Genomic DNA, 19,414 nt, shown 5'->3' with positions numbered 1-19,414 from the left:
CATGGCTTAATGATAGTTTGACCACACGTTTGACTTCCACTACCTAGTTAATAGTTCCTTCTCCACATTTCAGAGGAAGTTAAAAATAAGTACTATTAAGATATAGATATCAGTAAGTTTAAAAGACATTAACTGTCAGTGTGACATCATGAAGTAGGAGATTAAACATAGAATGCATCAGAACAAGTGGTATATCCATGGCTATTCAAACTGAGGTGAAAATAATGAGTTAATTTCAATTATGGAAGAAATACTTAGGTAAATAAATGTGAATAATCTCCAACATACATGATTGTAATGGTATATAATTCATGCAATGGAATACAGACTCTATATTCTAGCTTGGAATCTGATCCACTAAGTTACATTTTGCAGTTTAAAACAATCTTCTCTCAAAAAACAATAGAAGTCCTTCATTTGTTCAATGCATTCAGCCAAATCCTCCTCAATAAACTCCTTGACATCATTAGAAATGTTAGTGATCACTTCTTTTAAATTCTGAAATCTAAAACATCATGACTATAATGTAGATATATGGACCAGTTTGTTCAAATAGCTAGTTCAGTGTCATTGATCTGATGAAATGGTAACAAGACTATGTTCTAAAACTATTAATCCCATCTGAGTGAATCTATTACAACATTTATATCAATATGTTTCAACAGATTTGATCTTTGATCATAATCAGATGTCTCATTACAACATAAAGTACAGGGTCTGGTCCAAGACAGGATGGAATCTAGGAACCTTTATTTTTAAATCTAGTATAATAATGGCCTTATCTACTATGCACATACATCATTGATTTAATTCATAAAGACATTACTATCTGTATTTATACTATTCAAAAAAAGCCATTACTATCTGATGGCAACCGAAATCAAATCAATTGAAACTTAGTATAGATACAGATACTTTAAATATATGATCTAAAAACGAGGTTAACAAAGACTATATAATCTTAATTAAGTTGCTGCTTAAGCAAGGCTGATGGGATCACACAACGATTACCATGACATTGTCCTAATTTACTATACAGTTAGATATTTGATTGAATCCAGTTCATGTAAAGTTTTGTTTAGTTCTTTTTAAGTTGCTTTGGTTTTTTATTTAGTTCCAGAAAACTAGCATAATGCAATATTTTTGTAAAAGAAAAACATCAGCGATAACTGAATTCTGAGTGCTATCAATTATATTACTTACATGCTTGAATATAGCATAGGTAAATCTATAAATCAATTGCTATGAATTACTAATCAATTACTACAGCTAAAATCAGTTACTTTTTATTTATGGTAGTTGATACTGGTTTTTAACAAAGGTACAAGACAATCACAAATGAGAGAGGATGGGCTAAAGTAATATAAATTGACCTTAGTATTTGATTAATATTTTATTTTATAATTTGAACTCAGAAATTAAAATGTAAAGAGACATAAACTAAATACAACAAAGCACTTTATCTAACACTCTATGCACCACACAACCAATAATAATAATTACAACAACAATGTTTTCTAATATGGACAGAAGGCCACACATTTTGGGAGAAGAGTAAGTATAGTTAATTAGATTAAATCAGTACTTGACTGATATTTATTTTATTGATTGTTGAAGTATGAAGGGCAAAATTGATCTTGTAGGGATAACACATTTTAAAATGGTGTAATATTGAGTCACAAAGTTACCTCAGTTTGATGTTCATTAGCAGCCAAAAAATCAATGGTTCACATCTTGTCATTTGTAATGTAGTGTTTCTATAGAAAACAGACGCCATTCAACTTACAATGTTAACATTTTAATCCCTTAACTGTCCTGTTCAGATTAAAGCAAGACATTAAACAGCATCCAGTGGTGAGGATCCAGCTCAGGAGTTTTGGAGAGTGTAGAGTTGCCATTTCGTCATCACTTCTCTCAGTGTGATAGTACTTACCAAGGAGCTCAGATATGGGTCAAATAGCAGATGGCCTTGTGGATAAAGCATACAAGACTTTGAGGAAGGCTGGCCCCTAGACATGTGTCACATAGACACACAGGTGTGTGGACAAGCCCTGATGTCACATGAATCAGCCCCCACCTTGCCTGCCAAAGGGTTAAATTGGCACTGTATTTCAAGGAGTCCTCTATTAGGCAGGGGAACTAGCAGAGTAAATTGGCAAAAAAAAAGCAATAGGAAACTGCTGAAGTATCTAGAACAAGAAAATTTACGAATCCTCAAGCTTTGTCATGGAGGTTCATGATGGCCAATGCTTGTAGGTATGGCACATGAAGAGAATGAGAAGTCTAAATTTGTATCTCAAGTAGATACATGTATTATTGTAAGCCACAGCAGCCCTATATAACTGATAAGTGAAAGGGGAAAAGAAACATACATACTTGCACTCACAAACATGCACACACACAAAACAACTTTCTATGTACTCCAGGGAAAGTGTATAAAATAGAATGTTGGAGTGTCATGAAGAAAAGAAATCCAATAGTTTTAGTAATGCTGATCACAAAAAATATGTGTAATAGTTAATATTTGGAAGAACATGTCACTGTCAAATTGAAAATTTTGATGTATGAAAGCATTTCTAAGCCAAAGATGACACTAGAGTTAAATGTATTGCCCAGGAGCACACAACTCAAAGGTGTCAGTAGGACACAAAACAAACAATTAAAGAGCCAGGATTTCCCAAAGTTTACCTACTCTGGATAAAGTACAATAGAACCTTCACTCCACTCAATTTTACCTACTATATGGTTCTATAACAGTCAATATATTGAAATATACACCCAAACTGATACATTTAACATGAGAGGTCTAGTAACTAGAATGATGGAAATATTCTTCAAGCTGATATGATTGTTCCCTACATATTGATGAATAACAGTAAGAAGAAAGGAAGATATGAGAAAAATCTGAATAACTTAATAATCTTATAATATATTACTGAATATTCAGAATATATTGTTAGCTAGAAGTAGTTAACCCACAAAAATTGGATATGTAATAACTACATGAAATAACTATTTAATGATTATTCATGAACCTATAAAAGAAATCCTTGATATACATAGATGTTTTTAGTTTAAATATTTGTTAGAGCTCTCCTGTTTACCAAATTACACACTAAATACCGTATCAGCAACAGTTGTTGAGATTTAGTATCTACTTAACTAAAATTTTACTTAATAATGCTATTCATTCTAAAGTACTACAAACATCAGTTTTAATAATAGAATATTAAAATATGAAAGCTATAACATTGCCGCATGATATCCTTTCGATATTCCTTTCACAGTCTTAATGATAATTTCTTGTAATAGTGTTGATGGATTCCAGTTGAAAGACCTTCAGAAACCTATTAATGAACCTCTGATTTTATTGTTAAAAAAAAATATATAAGATGATGATAGTAATAATAATGGTAATAAAAATAATATTGTTAATAATAATAGTATACAATGATAATGATAGTTACAGTAATCATAAAAAGGCAGTGTTAAATGTGAATAACACTAATTATAATAGTTTTTCACTTTATAAATCACACAATCTTTGTAATATATTCGCAATAATTATTTATCACCCTGTTTCACAATAAATAGATAAATAAATAAATTTCATTTTATTTTTTAAATGATAAATCTTAAAACATTTTATTTTGAATAAAACATTATTTTTTTGTTTTAATTTTCTTATTTTTTCGATTTCAAAATATTATTTTCATTATCAAACTAAAGATATTTAACATTTTTATTTATTTTTAACTTTAATATTCTTTATACTGTTAATTTTTTAATGCATTTATCTATTAATATATGTTTTATTTTGATTTTTTTTTATTATGGCTTCTGCTTTTTTCGTCTTCTTTATATTCTTGCACATTTCTATATGAATGTTACCACCGTTTGCTTATAACAAAGCAAAATTTTCGAATTTTCACTTATAATGAAGAATAAAATCTAAGATGTATGCTTTACCTTATGAAGATCACAAAAATATTCAATCTGATAACCAGAATAAGTTGAGTTATATTTACTGATGAATTTACATATATCTGATCATGCATACATGCATGCACATACATACAACATCACAAAGACATACATAAATGTACATGCACTCATATATGTATGCATATACACACACAAATGTTCGCAAATTTGTACATATGCATCTATATGAATATGTATGTATGTGTGTATATTATATACACACACACATACCCATACTCACATATACATACATGTATAAAGATACACACATACACATATTCATATCATACACACACATATATATATGTATGTGTGTATATATATATATATATATATATATATATATATATATATATATATATATATATATATATATATATATATATATATATGTACAATATGTGTATATAAATATATATATGTACCTTTTTTATGTACATACAATATTTATATACATACATGCATGCATATACATTTTTATGTAAGTACATATATATATATATATATACACATACAATCACACATATATATATGTTATATAAGGAAAAATTATATAACATACCATAGAGCATATAAATTAATTTTATATAAAACATCTGTTTCTAGTCTTGCTTTAAAATAATTTAAAATAATTTTGGGAGTTATAACCTCAAAGTTATTTTATGGCAAGGGGCTTTAATAAAATTTCCTTATATATATATATATATATATATATATATATATATATATATATATATATATAAATATATATATGTATATATATATATATATATATATATATATATATATATATATATATAAAATGTGATTGTGTGTATAGATATATGAGAGTACATTTCCCAGGTATTGCCTCCATTTTGTCAATCACCAAAAAAAAAAAAAAAAAACTAAATACAAAAGACCAGTGAAACAAGTCAATGGTGTAAAAAAAAAACAACAAAGAATAATAATTTTAACAACAACAACAACAATAATAATAATAATAATAATAATAATAATAACAATAATAATAATAATTATTATTATTATTATCATTGAGATAAATACTATAAAAACCCACCCACCCAAACCTTCGGAGGGTAAAATATGAAAAATCCTTATTGTACAATTTCTGATATATATATATATATATATATATATATATATATATATATATATATATATATATATATATATATATATGTATATATATATATATATATATATATATATATATATATATTCATTCCTTTAAGATCAAACTCAGATGAAAATAGAATATGTGAAAAGAATGTAAAAAAAGAGACAAAAAGAACAACCCAAAATCAAATGGGGAATGGGGGAATTTTCTGGTTCGTATTTGCTTGTAATTAGTCCACAAAGCGCGAACATGCTTTTTTCCATTTACACTGAGTGCACCACATGTCTCTGTTTTCCATACCGTAAACCTTGCGACACTTGCGCACTTCACTACGAGATTTCTTATGTGTCACTGTACATTTCTGTGGTGATGTTAGCATATGACATTTTGGTGACTGACTTTGATGCTGATGCAATCTCTCCTGTGGACTTGGTTTGCTCATACGAATTGGAGCAGATGCCTACAAGTAACAAACAAAACAAAATGAGATAGTGTTTACATATATACACAGAATGTTCAGGCTACACAATGCTGATGTTTTCTTTATATCTCCTTTTTTCAGGAAAGCTTGAGTATGTATGTATGTATGTATATGTATGCATGCATGAATATACATATATATATATATATACATACATATATATATATATATATATGTATGCATGTATATACACACACAAGCGTATGTATTATATGCATGTATGTGACTCTAGCATAATGTTTGCAGACAGATCGGAGAGCACATTTCAAAAGTCCTACACTCACATGTAATCAGTTTATGAGTGATCTGCATGGAACTGATCAAATGAAAATGCCTGCTTACAGCTAAATAACCAATCAAGTGTGAATTAGTTGTGATTATTCTTTTATTCTTTTATTTGTTTCAGTCATATGACCACAGCCATGCTGGAGCACCGCCTTAAAAATATAAGCAACCTTAATGGATTTTTTAATCTTACTGGATTCTCATCAGAGGCGTCTACATCAATTTGATTAGTTATATTAGCTGTAAAATAATAAAAAGCAAACTAATCTAACAATACTGTCTGTTTTTACTAGCTTGAGTCATTGGGTTAAGGCCATGCTGGAGGACACAATATTCATATTGAAAATATAAACATGGATATTTTTTATATATATAAAGCTTTTTTTCCTGCTCAGAACCAGAGAATGTTCTCAGGAGTATTGTACTTCTTTTTAACATTTAAAATAATTTGATAAATTACAAAATAAAGTAAAATTTCTAAAACATTTTACGTACAGACTGTCCAGGAGACGTTGTCATGTTGACACGGTTTTGCCAGGAAAGCGACTTCTTGATCTGTGGCATATTGATGGGTATTGGGGTTGATGGACCTTCTTTTAAATAATTGCCTGAACCACTTACAGAAGAATCAAGAGATTGGCTCAAGTATTGGTGTTCCTGAATTAAATACAAAATCAACAATAATAACAACAGCAAAAATAAAAGCAATTGGAATTGTAAGAGATTAGTGGCATTTGTCATATGAAGGGATGACCTTCCAAATATTATATAATCAGCTATAATACAGATAGAAAAAACTGATGTGCAGTAAAATGAAGGGTATAAATATTTCATGTCTTTGCCAGGATTATTTGTAATGTATATAATGTATATATAAACTGGGAATCTTTGTAAACATCAATTCAGTTCAAACTACAGCTTTAGTTCTGCTACAGTATATGAATGGATTTTTTTAATAAGTTAAGCAAAAGAAATGTAGTGCCTATAATCATTTCAGAGACTATAGACACTACATGCTGAGATCAAAGCAGTTGATGTCCAGCTTAAATATCACTCTATAGTGTCTACTTGAGGTTACTTATAATCATGTTACATGTTAACACTTTTCCTGCCTGTCCATCCACATTGGTTCCAAGGCCAAGATACTTAGCTGTATCTATTTGATATAGTTCACTGCTGTAAACAACAGAATTAATGAAGATTGATCAAGTTTTTGTCAGCTGACAATATGAATTCAATTCATTTTGTGTGTCCAGAAAAGACACATAAAAGACTGGGTCTACAAAATATCTCAATGACCCAATAAGTTATGAAATTAATTACTACACTGTCTTAATGTATAAAAGAAGAAACTGGATGGCAAATGAGAGCAGTAATGAAACTAGAGCACCTCTGCTGCTATACAACAAACCATTGCTTGCAGAATGTAGCAGAATCTGTTGCATAATCCCAAACGAGACTGGAATAGGAGCACACAACATGTGCAAGATTATTGGTTGTTTCTAAGTATTTAATAGACGGATTCTGCATCATAGGTATGTGCAGACATGTTGACCATCTCTGAGGGAGGTAGCGCCAACAAGGGAGCTTATTTGTTGTTACTCAGTCTCATACAAATAGCAGCAAAATCGTCTTCAAATCCAAATGTATTATCTTAAATAAGGAAAAGTAATATTCAATGGAGTCCTACATAGTACAAAAAAGGCAGGATATTGGTTTTAATACCTTTAATTATAGTTCAGTTCAACCAGAGTTTATGTAGGACTTGACAAGTACTAAGTCTATTGCCCACAGAAGGTTTAAAAGATAAGACAACTAAGATGAAATATCAGTGAGAATCTTCAATCAAAAATAAGTATTCTGTGATGTAATAACAATGATAAAATAAAAAATATATTATTTTATTCACTCTCAGACTTATCTTTCAGTACTTTATTTTAAGTGAAAGGACATAGCTTTTTTGTGTCATCCCCTAGAATAATAAAAATGACACATATATATAGAAAAAATACTCAAACAAAACTTGTACCTGAAAAAATGTAGCTTTAACTAATCTTGACTTGATCTTACCTTCTTTTGATAGTCATGATCTGGAATCCCAAACACCCCTTTTGATGAAACCACATTCTTGGAAGTTGGTAGATTTATTGCAATGGGTGTGTTAGTCACCACAGGGATGTTAGCTGGTGTGGTTGTGGTTGTGGATGCACTACTTGATGAGAAGGCTTTGGTCGAAGATAGAGAAGTACTACCAGTAGCAGTAGGAACTAATGGGTCAACATATTCAATGACATTATCTGTGTGACCACTATTACCACTACTACCGTCATCTGTAACTTCAATTTCTGTATAGTAGAATTCTTCTTCTCCATCCAGTTCTGAATCCTCTCTTCTGCAAAAAAAATAACATATGTATATATGAAAGATAGAGCGAAATAGAGAGTGAGATGTAGTGGTGTCGCATCAGGATTCAAGTCATAGATGTGCAATACATTTTGGCAACCATGTGGTTGGTAAGCAAGCTACTTACCACACAGCCACTCCTGCAGCCATTAAAAAATATGGAACTCTTCATGAATTTGCATGTCATCCTGTGCAAATATGTGTGTGTGTGTGTGTGTGTGTGTGTGTATGTGTGTATATATATATATATATGTGTGTGTGTGTATATATATATGTGAGTGTGTGTGTGTGTGTATATATGTATATTTATGTGTGTGTATATATATATATATATATATATATATATATATATATACACACACACACACACACACACACACACTCATATACATATACACACGTGTGTATATAAATACACACACACACGTAAAAGTTTCTTTCACTTAGGTGTCGGAAGAATTTCATTTTTACTTTTTCCAAAAATTAAAATAACTGATTGAAATGAAATGGCTTGAACACTATCATCAGCATGTAATGTAGTGAGCATTAAATATGGCTGGTCTGTTAAATAAGCAGTACAATTGGGTTAATGATTAATAACAAAATATAGTCTTCATTAAGATAATTGAGATAATGATTAGAATATTTGATGGTTATCTTTGATCATCATCATCATCTATTTCATTGTTTTTATTGTTATTATAAATCATTATTTCAGTTTGTGATATGAATTTGCATAACTGAAATAAGTTTGCTCAATCAGTGGTAACTAGTGTATGAAGATTTTACAGCTGGATACCTTCCCCATAAATGAATGAAAATGTAAAACAAGAAGAAATGAATGAAGGAAAATATGAAAATAAGAAACCTGTCAGTCAAAGATGGAGTAACAATGCTACAATGTGTGATACTATTAAGGCTAGCCATAATTGTCATAACATTGTTTTAATTTATATAAATATATGCCACAGCTTAGTCTGGTAGTTTGATTTGTTGGAGTTAGAAGCAAGTGCAGCAGAGTTCATGATCTGATACATCCTTTTTGAACTGAAGGTGTTGGCTAAGGTTAACTAAGTTGGTGATGTCTATGCTTTACTGATGAGCTCTCATTAGACTGAAATATGATCAGAGTTATCTCCTGTACTGGTTGAAAGTTCAAAATAATGATCAATTACTAATATTGTATTTTCCCTTCACCATATAAATATTTCTAATTTTCCTTTCTGATGTTCCCTGCATTAAATATGATAATATCACTTCAGCAAGCTAATTCTGATTTTTCTACTTTTTATTGGTTGATCTGAAGAACGAGATCTACCTGTGGACTTTGCAGATTTTCTAAAATAAATGAAACTGATGCCATTAACGTAGAATGATGGATTGGTAATAGTGATTAGTGTCAGTCTTAGGAAAGTAGACACAATTCAGATGATGATAGGAAGGGAGATGAGTGAATTGGGAGTGCCTGAATAGAGATGGCACAACTTCAGCTAAGTACAAGTAGCTGGGACCACAGCAGTAACAGTAGAAAAAGCAGCACATCTGTGGGCGAGAGGTTGAAGCCCTTTTGAGTCTGTTAATCTGTAAAATAGCTTTTCTCTGGATGCAATCTACAAGGTCTGTGTATAGCAGCAGCACCAGCTTAGATTTGGTGAGAAGAGATGGGCAGGTGAGGAAAGAAGAAATTGCTAAAAAGAGAGTTTAGAGATGGAAGAGAGATATGATGGGGATAAACTGCAGGTTGAGTTAAAGAACAAATGTCTATTGATGTAATAGCTAAAAGGAGAAAAGAGTTTTAATTGGATATTGTAATTTGACATTCATCAAAGATTTCATATGGAATAATTTGGTTAGATGAGACAAGATAGAAAAAGAAGCAATAATCCATGATGGGATACACACAGATGCTGTAAAGACTCAAGTCTTCAGAGTTAAAGAAAACTTAAATACACTACTGTTGTTTAAGCTATGTTAAAGAATATAATCTTTGAACAAGAGTTTACAAGTGACATTTATAACTTAAATTTAGAGAGATCACAAATATTTCACTTGAGACAATTGTTGTTATTTTTAGCACAAGACAGTCCTAATCAAGCAACCCTTTGGTCAACAGTATTCCAGCCATGACCATCCTGTCTACTTTTCAAATACAATATATCTGTCACTGTTATCATTTTAAGTTTTTTTTTCTCAACCATGCTTGCATTGGTTTGACAGGTCATCTCAGATGAAATCAGCCTTCACCGTTTCTTACCATGTTTACCCTGATTTTCTTCTTCTCTAGGTTCCTTCCACTTTGATCGCTTGGTACAAAGTTGTATGAAATTATAATATTTTTTAAAACTAATAACAAGGTCTTGATGTTGATAAAAACAAAAGTGTTTTATTTATAGTATGCTATCAGTACACTTCAACACTATTTCTAGTTGACATTTCTGCACTATTTATAAACATAGTACATACAATCATTAAAATGACATATATATATATATATCATATATATATATATATATATATATATATATATATATATATATATATATATATATATATATATATATATATATATATATATATATAATCATAAATATACAGGGATTAGCTTGAGTTGCTTCTCCAACATACTGAAAATTTAGAAATAGCAGTCAAAGAACTACTGATTCCAAACTACAATTTTTTTCTCTAACGGACGGCGATATTTATGGCACACACAGAACAAAAAACAGAAGAGAAAAGCAAAAACAAAACTGCCTTTAGTTAATTGGATACAACGTTTCATGGTTAAGAGTATGAAGCTACTCTATTCCGACTCTTCAGCCCAATATTCTGATAAATTTGAAAGTGTCTCTAAAAAAAATTCAGGTAATTTTGGCCATGCGACACCAAAAACTAACGTGGGGAAAGGCACTTACGAATTTATCGGCTAGTGAGTTTAAATACTCCACTCCAAAGAATCTATTCCATGTGCGAAGAGTCGGAATAGAGTAGCTTCATACTCTTAACCATGAAACGTTGTATCCAATTAACTAAAGGCAGGTTTGTTTTTGCTTTTCTCTTTTGTTTTTTGTTCTGTGTGTGCCATAAATATCGCCATCCGTTAGATAAAAAAATTTGTAGTTTGGAATCAGTAGTTCTTTGACTGCTATTTCTAAATTTTCAGTATGTTGGAGAAGCAACTCAAGCTAATCCCTGTATATTTATGATTATAAATGGTTTTACCGATAAAGGTTTTTTCATACTGAACTACTTGGCAAAATTGTTAATTATTAATTTTATTACTAATTGACGGTTCCCTGCCCTTTGTCTGTATATATATATATATATATATATAAAACAATGTTCAACTTTATCTGAATACAATGTTCATCACACTTTAAGTACTCATGATACAGCAGTAAATATGCTGTATCATGAAATTAAATGCTGCTTGTTTTTGACGGAATTCATTTTCAGAAAGTGTTAGAGGACTTTAATTAATGGAGAATATTTAGGAAATGTCAGGAACTATTAAACTAGCAGGTGGTTAATGTATTGGTTGAATGAAGAATGGACAGTGGAGTTTCAGAAATGTACAATGTTCTTATAGTACCACTTCATGCTATCAATTTATAGTAAGATGAACAAATGGACTTAGAATTAAAGTGTCTTTGCCAAGGAGACAATTTTCAGTTAGGAATAAAATCACAAACTCATCAATTCTGTTGAGGAGCTTTTAGAAGTACAAGTACTAGGGGAAAAATAGCAATCAAATCACACTATATTGTCTTTTAAGATTCTAGCTATGACTATGTATTGATAGTCATGGTTGGAATGTCTTTTATCATAAGTTTGCTCAAACAGGATTCATGTGATGCATGACAACAGCCATAATCTTTTCACAGCTAGGCTAACATAACAGTAACTCAATAGAAGATCAAAAGAAAAATACTCTTAGAAGTTTAAAAGTAAAGTGGGAACTAGTATATTTAGTGTAATAAACCAAGAAATTTTAAATGATTAAAACTACATCAAATATGCTACTACCCATTTTACTATCTTGACCTGGGTAGGACTATAAACTACATCCAGTAGTAGGACCCTGGGGCCCTGGTTTCAGGGTTTGAGGAGTGTGGAATCACCTCTTAGCCACTATTGTTCCTAGGTCTACTCAGGCTCAGAGTGGTAGTACCTGTAAGGGTCTCAGCTATGGGTTAACTAGCAAACCCCCGAGACTTTTTTGGGGGGGAATCAGTAGAATGTAGTCACCGTATTCCCTGCATGGTGTAAGATGCAACTAAAAGGGGCAGGGGCAAGGGGACTGGGAATCTTCTCCTCCTAGTAAATCCATATTCCTAAAAAGACACCAAGAAAAAGACAAGGGGGTAAGAGAAGGTTAACACCAAATCTCACCAGAGTACTAAGGTCATGGAATATGTGTGGGTGTAGTACAAGTGAGGTAAAGAGGAGAGGGATAGAGAGTGTGATGGTGAGGAGAAGGATGGATGTGCTGGCACTGAGCTAGACTAAAATGAAATCCTTGGTAGGATTTGAATTCAGAACACAAAGTCAGAATAAATGCTGCAAAGCATTTTCTATGATGCACTAATGATTTAGATACCTCTGTACTAATAATACAAGAGAAATTGTTTCTAATATAAGCACAAGGCCCAAAATTTGGGAGGAAGGAATTAATTACATTGATCTTAATATATGATTGGTTCTTTATTTTATTGACCCTGGAAGGATGAAATGCAAAGTTGATCTTGGAAGGATTTAAATTTAGAACATAGAAACCCAGAAAAATATCACATGGCATTCTCTCTAATAATTCTAAAATTAAAACACTCCAAACCATTCTCATACTTCTCATACCATCAACACATACCCAAACCACCACCACATTATTATACCACTGCAAAGCTCTTATAAAAATCCCTATACTTTCATACCATCTTAATGATTCAAAACCATATATCATTATCATATTCCACCAACTGATTTTAGAACAGAAGTAAACAATTAAGATTAACTGACCAGATGTTAATAAGTTTGTATTGGCAGAAGTTGGAAGTAGAGAATGTCAAAAGGTGGCTAATGTACAAATTTAATAAAAATAATTACACAGGCCAATGAAGGAGCCCTTACATGGTTGCTCAACATGCTAAAAATAGCAGTCAAGTCTCTCTCAAGAACAAAATAAAAATGACAAGATTATTCTAGTCCTAAACACAATATGCCTTCATATAAGGTAGGAGGACCACAGCGTGAATACTTTTCGATCATGTGTCACTTTGATCAGGTGTAAACTGGGACTAAACAGTTACATAAAAAAATTATATTTACTCAGCAAATTAGTTCATTAATGAACATCAGGAAGTCCTTTGTATAATAAACATTCAGTAAATTTATTTATTGCTCAGCACTAGAAATATAAAATAGTTGCAGATGAGAAAATATTAAGCAAGCAAATTTGATTCTTTTTTCTCTTTTATTTTATGTTTTAGCTTTTACTGTTTAATCTTTATTATTTATTTATTTACTTTCTTGGCAAATTTTCATACAATTGAGAGCAACGACCACAAGAGCAGTCAAACACAAAAACATCTGTAGGTGGATATGTGTGTATTTATATTTCTATGTATATTCCCTCTCTCTATTATTATGTATATCCTCATAACATAGACAAACAGATGTCTTTTAAGGTACACACTCATATAGAAAATGTGATGTCGTCATCGTGGTATAAAATGTCATTTAGAATAGTTGAATTATAGAAAGATTATAATGTTAAATTTTTGTAATACAAATATGTAAATAAAAATAAAGTTTATTTGTTAGGCAAAAAATTACTGAATCTTTTGATACCTCATACGTCAAAATCGGCAACTCAGTTTTTGAAATCATAAGGAAAATACGCACACACAAACATGTGCATACACACACACACACACACACACACACACACACACACACACTCTCTTTTATATATATGGAAGTGTCCCTGTCTGTCTTTCTCTCTGTCTGTCTTTCTCTCTGTCTGTCTCTCACATTCCCTGAGCGTCTATCTCTTCCTGTCTTCTCCCCTTCCTTGATATCAGCCACCCTCACTATGCCACATTTCCTTGAACTTAACATGTATTCACTCCTCTCATTTTATCATGTAATAGCCCAACCACCGTAGTCGGTCCATTATCGATTTTTATTGAAATCCATATGCCTATAATTGAAGTGGGTGTTATTTCAACATGTATACAAAGTTTGGTGAAGATTGGTTCCCTGGTTTGTGTATCAAGTTGGTAACAAACAGATGGACAAACAGAAATTGCCATTTATATATAAGATATATATATATATCATTTATAGTAAAGGGGAAAAATCATTAATGATTTTACCAAAGGGTCAGCATGGAAATAAAAACCTTATAGGTGAATTTTACAAATATTATAATAATTATATACATAATTATAACAAGGGATTGGCTATAAGCCTCTCCACGTGCTAGAAACAGATGCCAAAAGACGCTAAGGTGGTATTAGCGTCTTTTAGCATCTATTTCTAGCGTGTGGAGAGGCTTACAACCAATCCCTTATTATAATTATGTATATAATTATTATAATACGATATATATATATATATATATATATATATATATATATATATATATATATATATATATATATATATATATAAGTCAGTAAATAGTGGGGTTGTATTAACCGCATGTGGAGAAATAATAGGAAAATGAAAAAAAGCCAGAATGCTGAACTGGAAGCATATTTTAATAAAGATTTTTTCTAACCAGTTTTCATTGCGAAAAAGCAAATTATCAAGAAGAAGGAGAATGAAAATGTTTTTTTACAAAGAAGTACAAAATGAAGAAAATAATATATAAAACAATAATATATATAAAAAAATAAATATACCCATACATTATATTGTCTTTGAGCTTTTGTAGTTCCATAGTAGTTCATGTATAAATTGGTAGGAAAAATAAGGATGCATGAGAGTTGAGAGTTTTGTTAGGTTTAAAAAAAGGGTTAAAAGTTTGTGTTAAGCAGGAAATGTGGTGTCAAAACAGGAAGTGTGTGTAAGGGGAGACAAGTGTTTTTAGTTGGAGTTATGAACTCTTTTTTTTCAACAGGAAGTTTGTGTCTGTTCATAGAGAAATAAAGTCACTGAGGGGTGTGTGTGTTAAGAAATGGTTGGAATTTCTCTATGAAAAGATTCTCCTTGTTGATTCTTTCTTGTGTGGAGATTCTGTCTTTACATTGATAGAAAGGGAATATAATGAATTTAGGGTTTTTGTTTCTGGCGCAAGAGTCTATGTGGCCACTGAGTGGAATTTGGCGGTATTGAGGGAGGTTTATTTGTTCCTTATGGACAGCTACTCTTCTACGTAATGGGAGGCTCGTCTGTCCGATATAGAAGTTTTGGCAACCTGCGCAAGTAAGGACATAAATGAGGTTACCCGAGGAACAAGAGAAATTGGTTTTAATTTTAAACTTTGTTCCTCATTTGAAGGTAAATTCAGAGCCTTCAAGTAGGTAGGGGCAGGTGCCACAATTAGGGCGTGCACATTTTTTAACTGATGGGGGTGGAAGTGGTGTATGTAGTTTGGAATTGGTTAATAATGTTTTCAAAGATTTGTGTTGCCTTTTGCATTTAAGGACTTTGTGTGTATTAATGATATTGTTCATTTTCGGGTCTGTAGTGAGTAAGGGGAGGTTTTGTTTAATTGTGGTGAATGCTTCGATGTTTTTGGGGTTATGGGTGGAGATGTATGGAAGTATTTTGGGGTTGGGTGTGTTATTATGTTGGTTGGTTTTTAGTGTGTTTTTGTCAAGTTCCTTGGCACGTTTTATTCCAAGATCTATGAGTGTGGAGGGATATTGGCGTTGTAACAGTGTTTTTTTGAGATCTTGTAAGCGTATTTCTCGAGTGGTTGGGTCAGAGTCAATGGTGCAAATTCTTTTAGCTAAATTAAAGGGGATATTTATCTTGGTGTGTTTTGGGTGGCATGAGCTAAAAAGGAGGTATTGTTGTGAGTCTGTAGGTTTGTGGTAGATGTCGGTTGTGATTTGGTTATTAGGTGTTTTTATAATTAAGAGATCAAGAAAAGGGAGATGATGTTTGCTGAATTCCATAGTGAATTGAATGTTGGGATGTATGTTATTAAGTATGGATTTGAATTCTAGAAGTTTTTCATATATATATATATATATATATATATATATATATATATATATATATATATATATATATATGTCTCCTCAGTATGACCGCGATCTAATGACTGAAATAAACGAAAGGGTAAAAGAATATATATATGTGTATGTGTGTGTATGCATGGGTATATTTAGTCTACAAAGAGGAAAAATACTCAGTACAGAAGTAGAGTGTGATTATTTATTGTACGGTTGAGATTACTCTATTACAAATCATACAAACACATAAATGATGATAGATGTGCACAAGTATGTGACAGGAGGTGAAATAAATACAGTAGAAGAAGAGTTGAATGATAGTTTCATTTCACCTCATAACCAGATACTTGTTTACTGAATAAAGTCATTTTGTCAAGATAGTCCCATTTCTAATAGAATCAAAATACTTGCCAAGTTCTGCCCTGGCAATACAATAGATGCATACAATGAGAAAGTTTACAATGTGAGTAGAGTGAGGGAGATGGGGTGACTTGCTAAGAAGGTCAAATCTAGCTTCAGGTTTTATCTTGCTATTTCTCACCCTAACTGGTAGTCATTCAAACAGAAACTACCCCTTATATCACAATGTACTATATGTTCTGTACATATATATAAAAAGAAAATAACAGCCATGTTAAGTGGTGATAAATGTTACTTCTCAGTATAGTTACTGCTTTCATCTCATATAGAGATTTTCTAAATTAAGAAACTACACACACACACAGTGGGCTTCTGCACAGTTTTTTATCTACCAAATTCAATTAATAGCTCAAGTTGCTATGCAGTAAAATTGAACCTGGAATCACATGGTTGTGAAGAGAAGTTAACTAACTCTACAAGCATTCCTGTGTCTAATACATACACACATACATGCACACACACACACACACACACGCTCATACATATGCATGACACCTTGGGCAAGTGTCTTCTACTATAGCCTCAGGTCAACCAAAGCCTTATAAGTGTATTTAGTAGATGGAAACTGTTGTATATATGTATATATATATGTGTATATATCTATGTGTGTGTCTTTGTGTCTGTGTTTGTCCCCCCTCCCCATCACTGCTTGACAACCAGTGTTGGTGTGTTTACGTCCTTGTAACTTAGCAGTTTGGCAAAAGAGACTGACAGAATAAGTACCAGGCTTAAAAAAATAAGTCCTGGGGTTGATTTGTTTGGCTAAAACCATTCAAGGCAGTGCTCCAGCATGGCTACAGTCAAATGACGGAAGCAAGTAAAAGAATAAAAGAACACACACAAACACACACACCACACACATCCATTTATATATGTGTGTGTGTTAATTCTAAATATTGCATACACATGACAAATATATTATATATATACATGCATACTCTTTCTTGTTCTTTTTTACACAGATAAAAAAAATCATTCTTGCTGAAATGTTTCCTCTCAATAGTCTGTAGGTCTTTTAGTATTTAAAGAAATGAGGAGTACTAGAGGTGGTAAATTAGGGAGTGGGAGTGTATTAGAAATGTGAGTAGTAAATAAGGGAATGAAAAAGAGTGTGAGAGGGACAGAAAGAGGAATGAAAGGAAGAGGGTGAAAACAGGGTGAAAAAGAAGAAGGAGTAGAATAGGGGACAAAGATAAGGAGGAGGTGACAATTAACAAGGTTATTCACCTCACTGTATAGTGCCATATACAAGTTAGTAAACTCTGTCTCTAGTCAGTTATAAGAAGGAAAATAAGAGCACTCAACCAATATAAAAACCTGTCAGCCTCTTCAACCGACCACTGCTGCCACCATCTATGAGGGAGCCTCCTCATGGTCTTTTGATATACTAGAAATAACAGCTTTGAATTGCACCTTACTGATTTAAAGTGGCGGGAGGTGGGGGGACTCAGAACAATGCTCTGGACAATTTAAATTTAATCCTGGATGTATGAAAAGACCTGATGGTTGTGGCTGGAATGCATTTCATCCAAGGTCTACTTTAGGACTGAATTGGGGTATACAAATGCAATCTTAAAAACAACAACAACAGCTGCTGCCACCACCACCACCACCACCACCACCACCACCACTGTCGACGTCATCACCCATGTGTATAGCTGGCCAGGCAATGTAATCAAGAAGTATAAATCACAATCAACATAACTATAACCACTCACTTACCATCCCAACATAAATTGCTGTACTGTATCTACTGCTAATATAAACAGTGATGCTGATGCTGAAACTACTGCTGCTACTACTACTACAAGCTACTTTTATCTTTAATAAAAAAAAAAAAAGAACATTTAGCAGCAGTACCACCACCATTACTACTACTACTACTACTACTACAGTAAAATCATCATACCAAGTAGCTGTTGCCAATAGTAGTACTTTTATAGAGTAATTTCGTCAAATGCTACTACTACAACCTCCACCGCCACCACCACCACCACCACCACAAAAAAAAAACCACTGCTCAAATACTGCTGCTACAATTACTACTTTAAAAAATGACAAACAAAAAGAACCCCCTCACCCACCCACTAAAGGAGCACCACCATCACCCCTACTGGAAACACCACTCCAAAACTGCTTTCACTACTTTTACAAAGACTAACACATCATCACCACCGATACAACTACTACTACTACTACTAATTTGGTTCTAAGCAATAATGCACACGCACACATGCATCACACTAAACAAATAGTTGGCATAGCATCTGCCATCCTCTACACTTCTCCATCCCTGCGATCATGGGTTGCTGTTGTTTTTTTGTTGCAGTGGGTGTTGTATGTGTTGTGCTAGCTTGTTGTTACTGCTGATGGTGTCGCAAGTATACTAGCAGTAACTAGTACATTTACTTCTGCTATTGCCACTTTTATCTACAGCACCATCACCATCATTTGCTTTGTCAGTCCAGTGGCGACTCTACCTCCCCCACTACACTCTATATGTATTCGTTTTTCATCTCTTCTTAAAGGCCAATTCAT

The 19,414-nt window shown here is 32.2% G+C and overlaps 1 protein-coding gene and 1 long non-coding RNA gene across 2 annotated transcripts in view; one reads left to right on the top strand and one right to left on the bottom strand.

The window, feature by feature from the left end:
* Window positions 1-7,774, top strand: part of LOC149136110 (uncharacterized) — a 29,993-nt gene extending 22,219 nt beyond the window's left edge. The window contains exon 2 of the long non-coding RNA XR_016241561.1: window positions 5,992-7,774. This is a non-coding gene — a long non-coding RNA (uncharacterized LOC149136110). The remainder of the gene's footprint in view (window positions 1-5,991) is intronic.
* The window catches only part of LOC106882595 (zinc finger protein 704), a 138,173-nt gene continuing 124,078 nt past the window's right edge, over window positions 5,320-19,414 (bottom strand). The window contains exons 5-7 of the mRNA XM_052967172.2: window positions 7,941-8,262; window positions 6,366-6,527; window positions 5,320-5,564 (exon numbers count right to left, since the gene is read on the bottom strand). Of these exons, the coding sequence (XP_052823132.1) occupies window positions 5,334-5,564; window positions 6,366-6,527; window positions 7,941-8,262 (715 nt within the window). The 3' untranslated portion in view covers window positions 5,320-5,333. The remainder of the gene's footprint in view (window positions 5,565-6,365; window positions 6,528-7,940; window positions 8,263-19,414) is intronic.

This window comes from Octopus bimaculoides, chromosome 4, assembly GCF_046866305.1.
Source record: "Octopus bimaculoides isolate indiv1 chromosome 4, ASM4686630v1, whole genome shotgun sequence".
NCBI lineage: Eukaryota > Metazoa > Mollusca > Cephalopoda > Octopoda > Octopodidae > Octopus > Octopus bimaculoides.
This window is presented reverse-complemented; position numbering and strand designations above follow the sequence as displayed.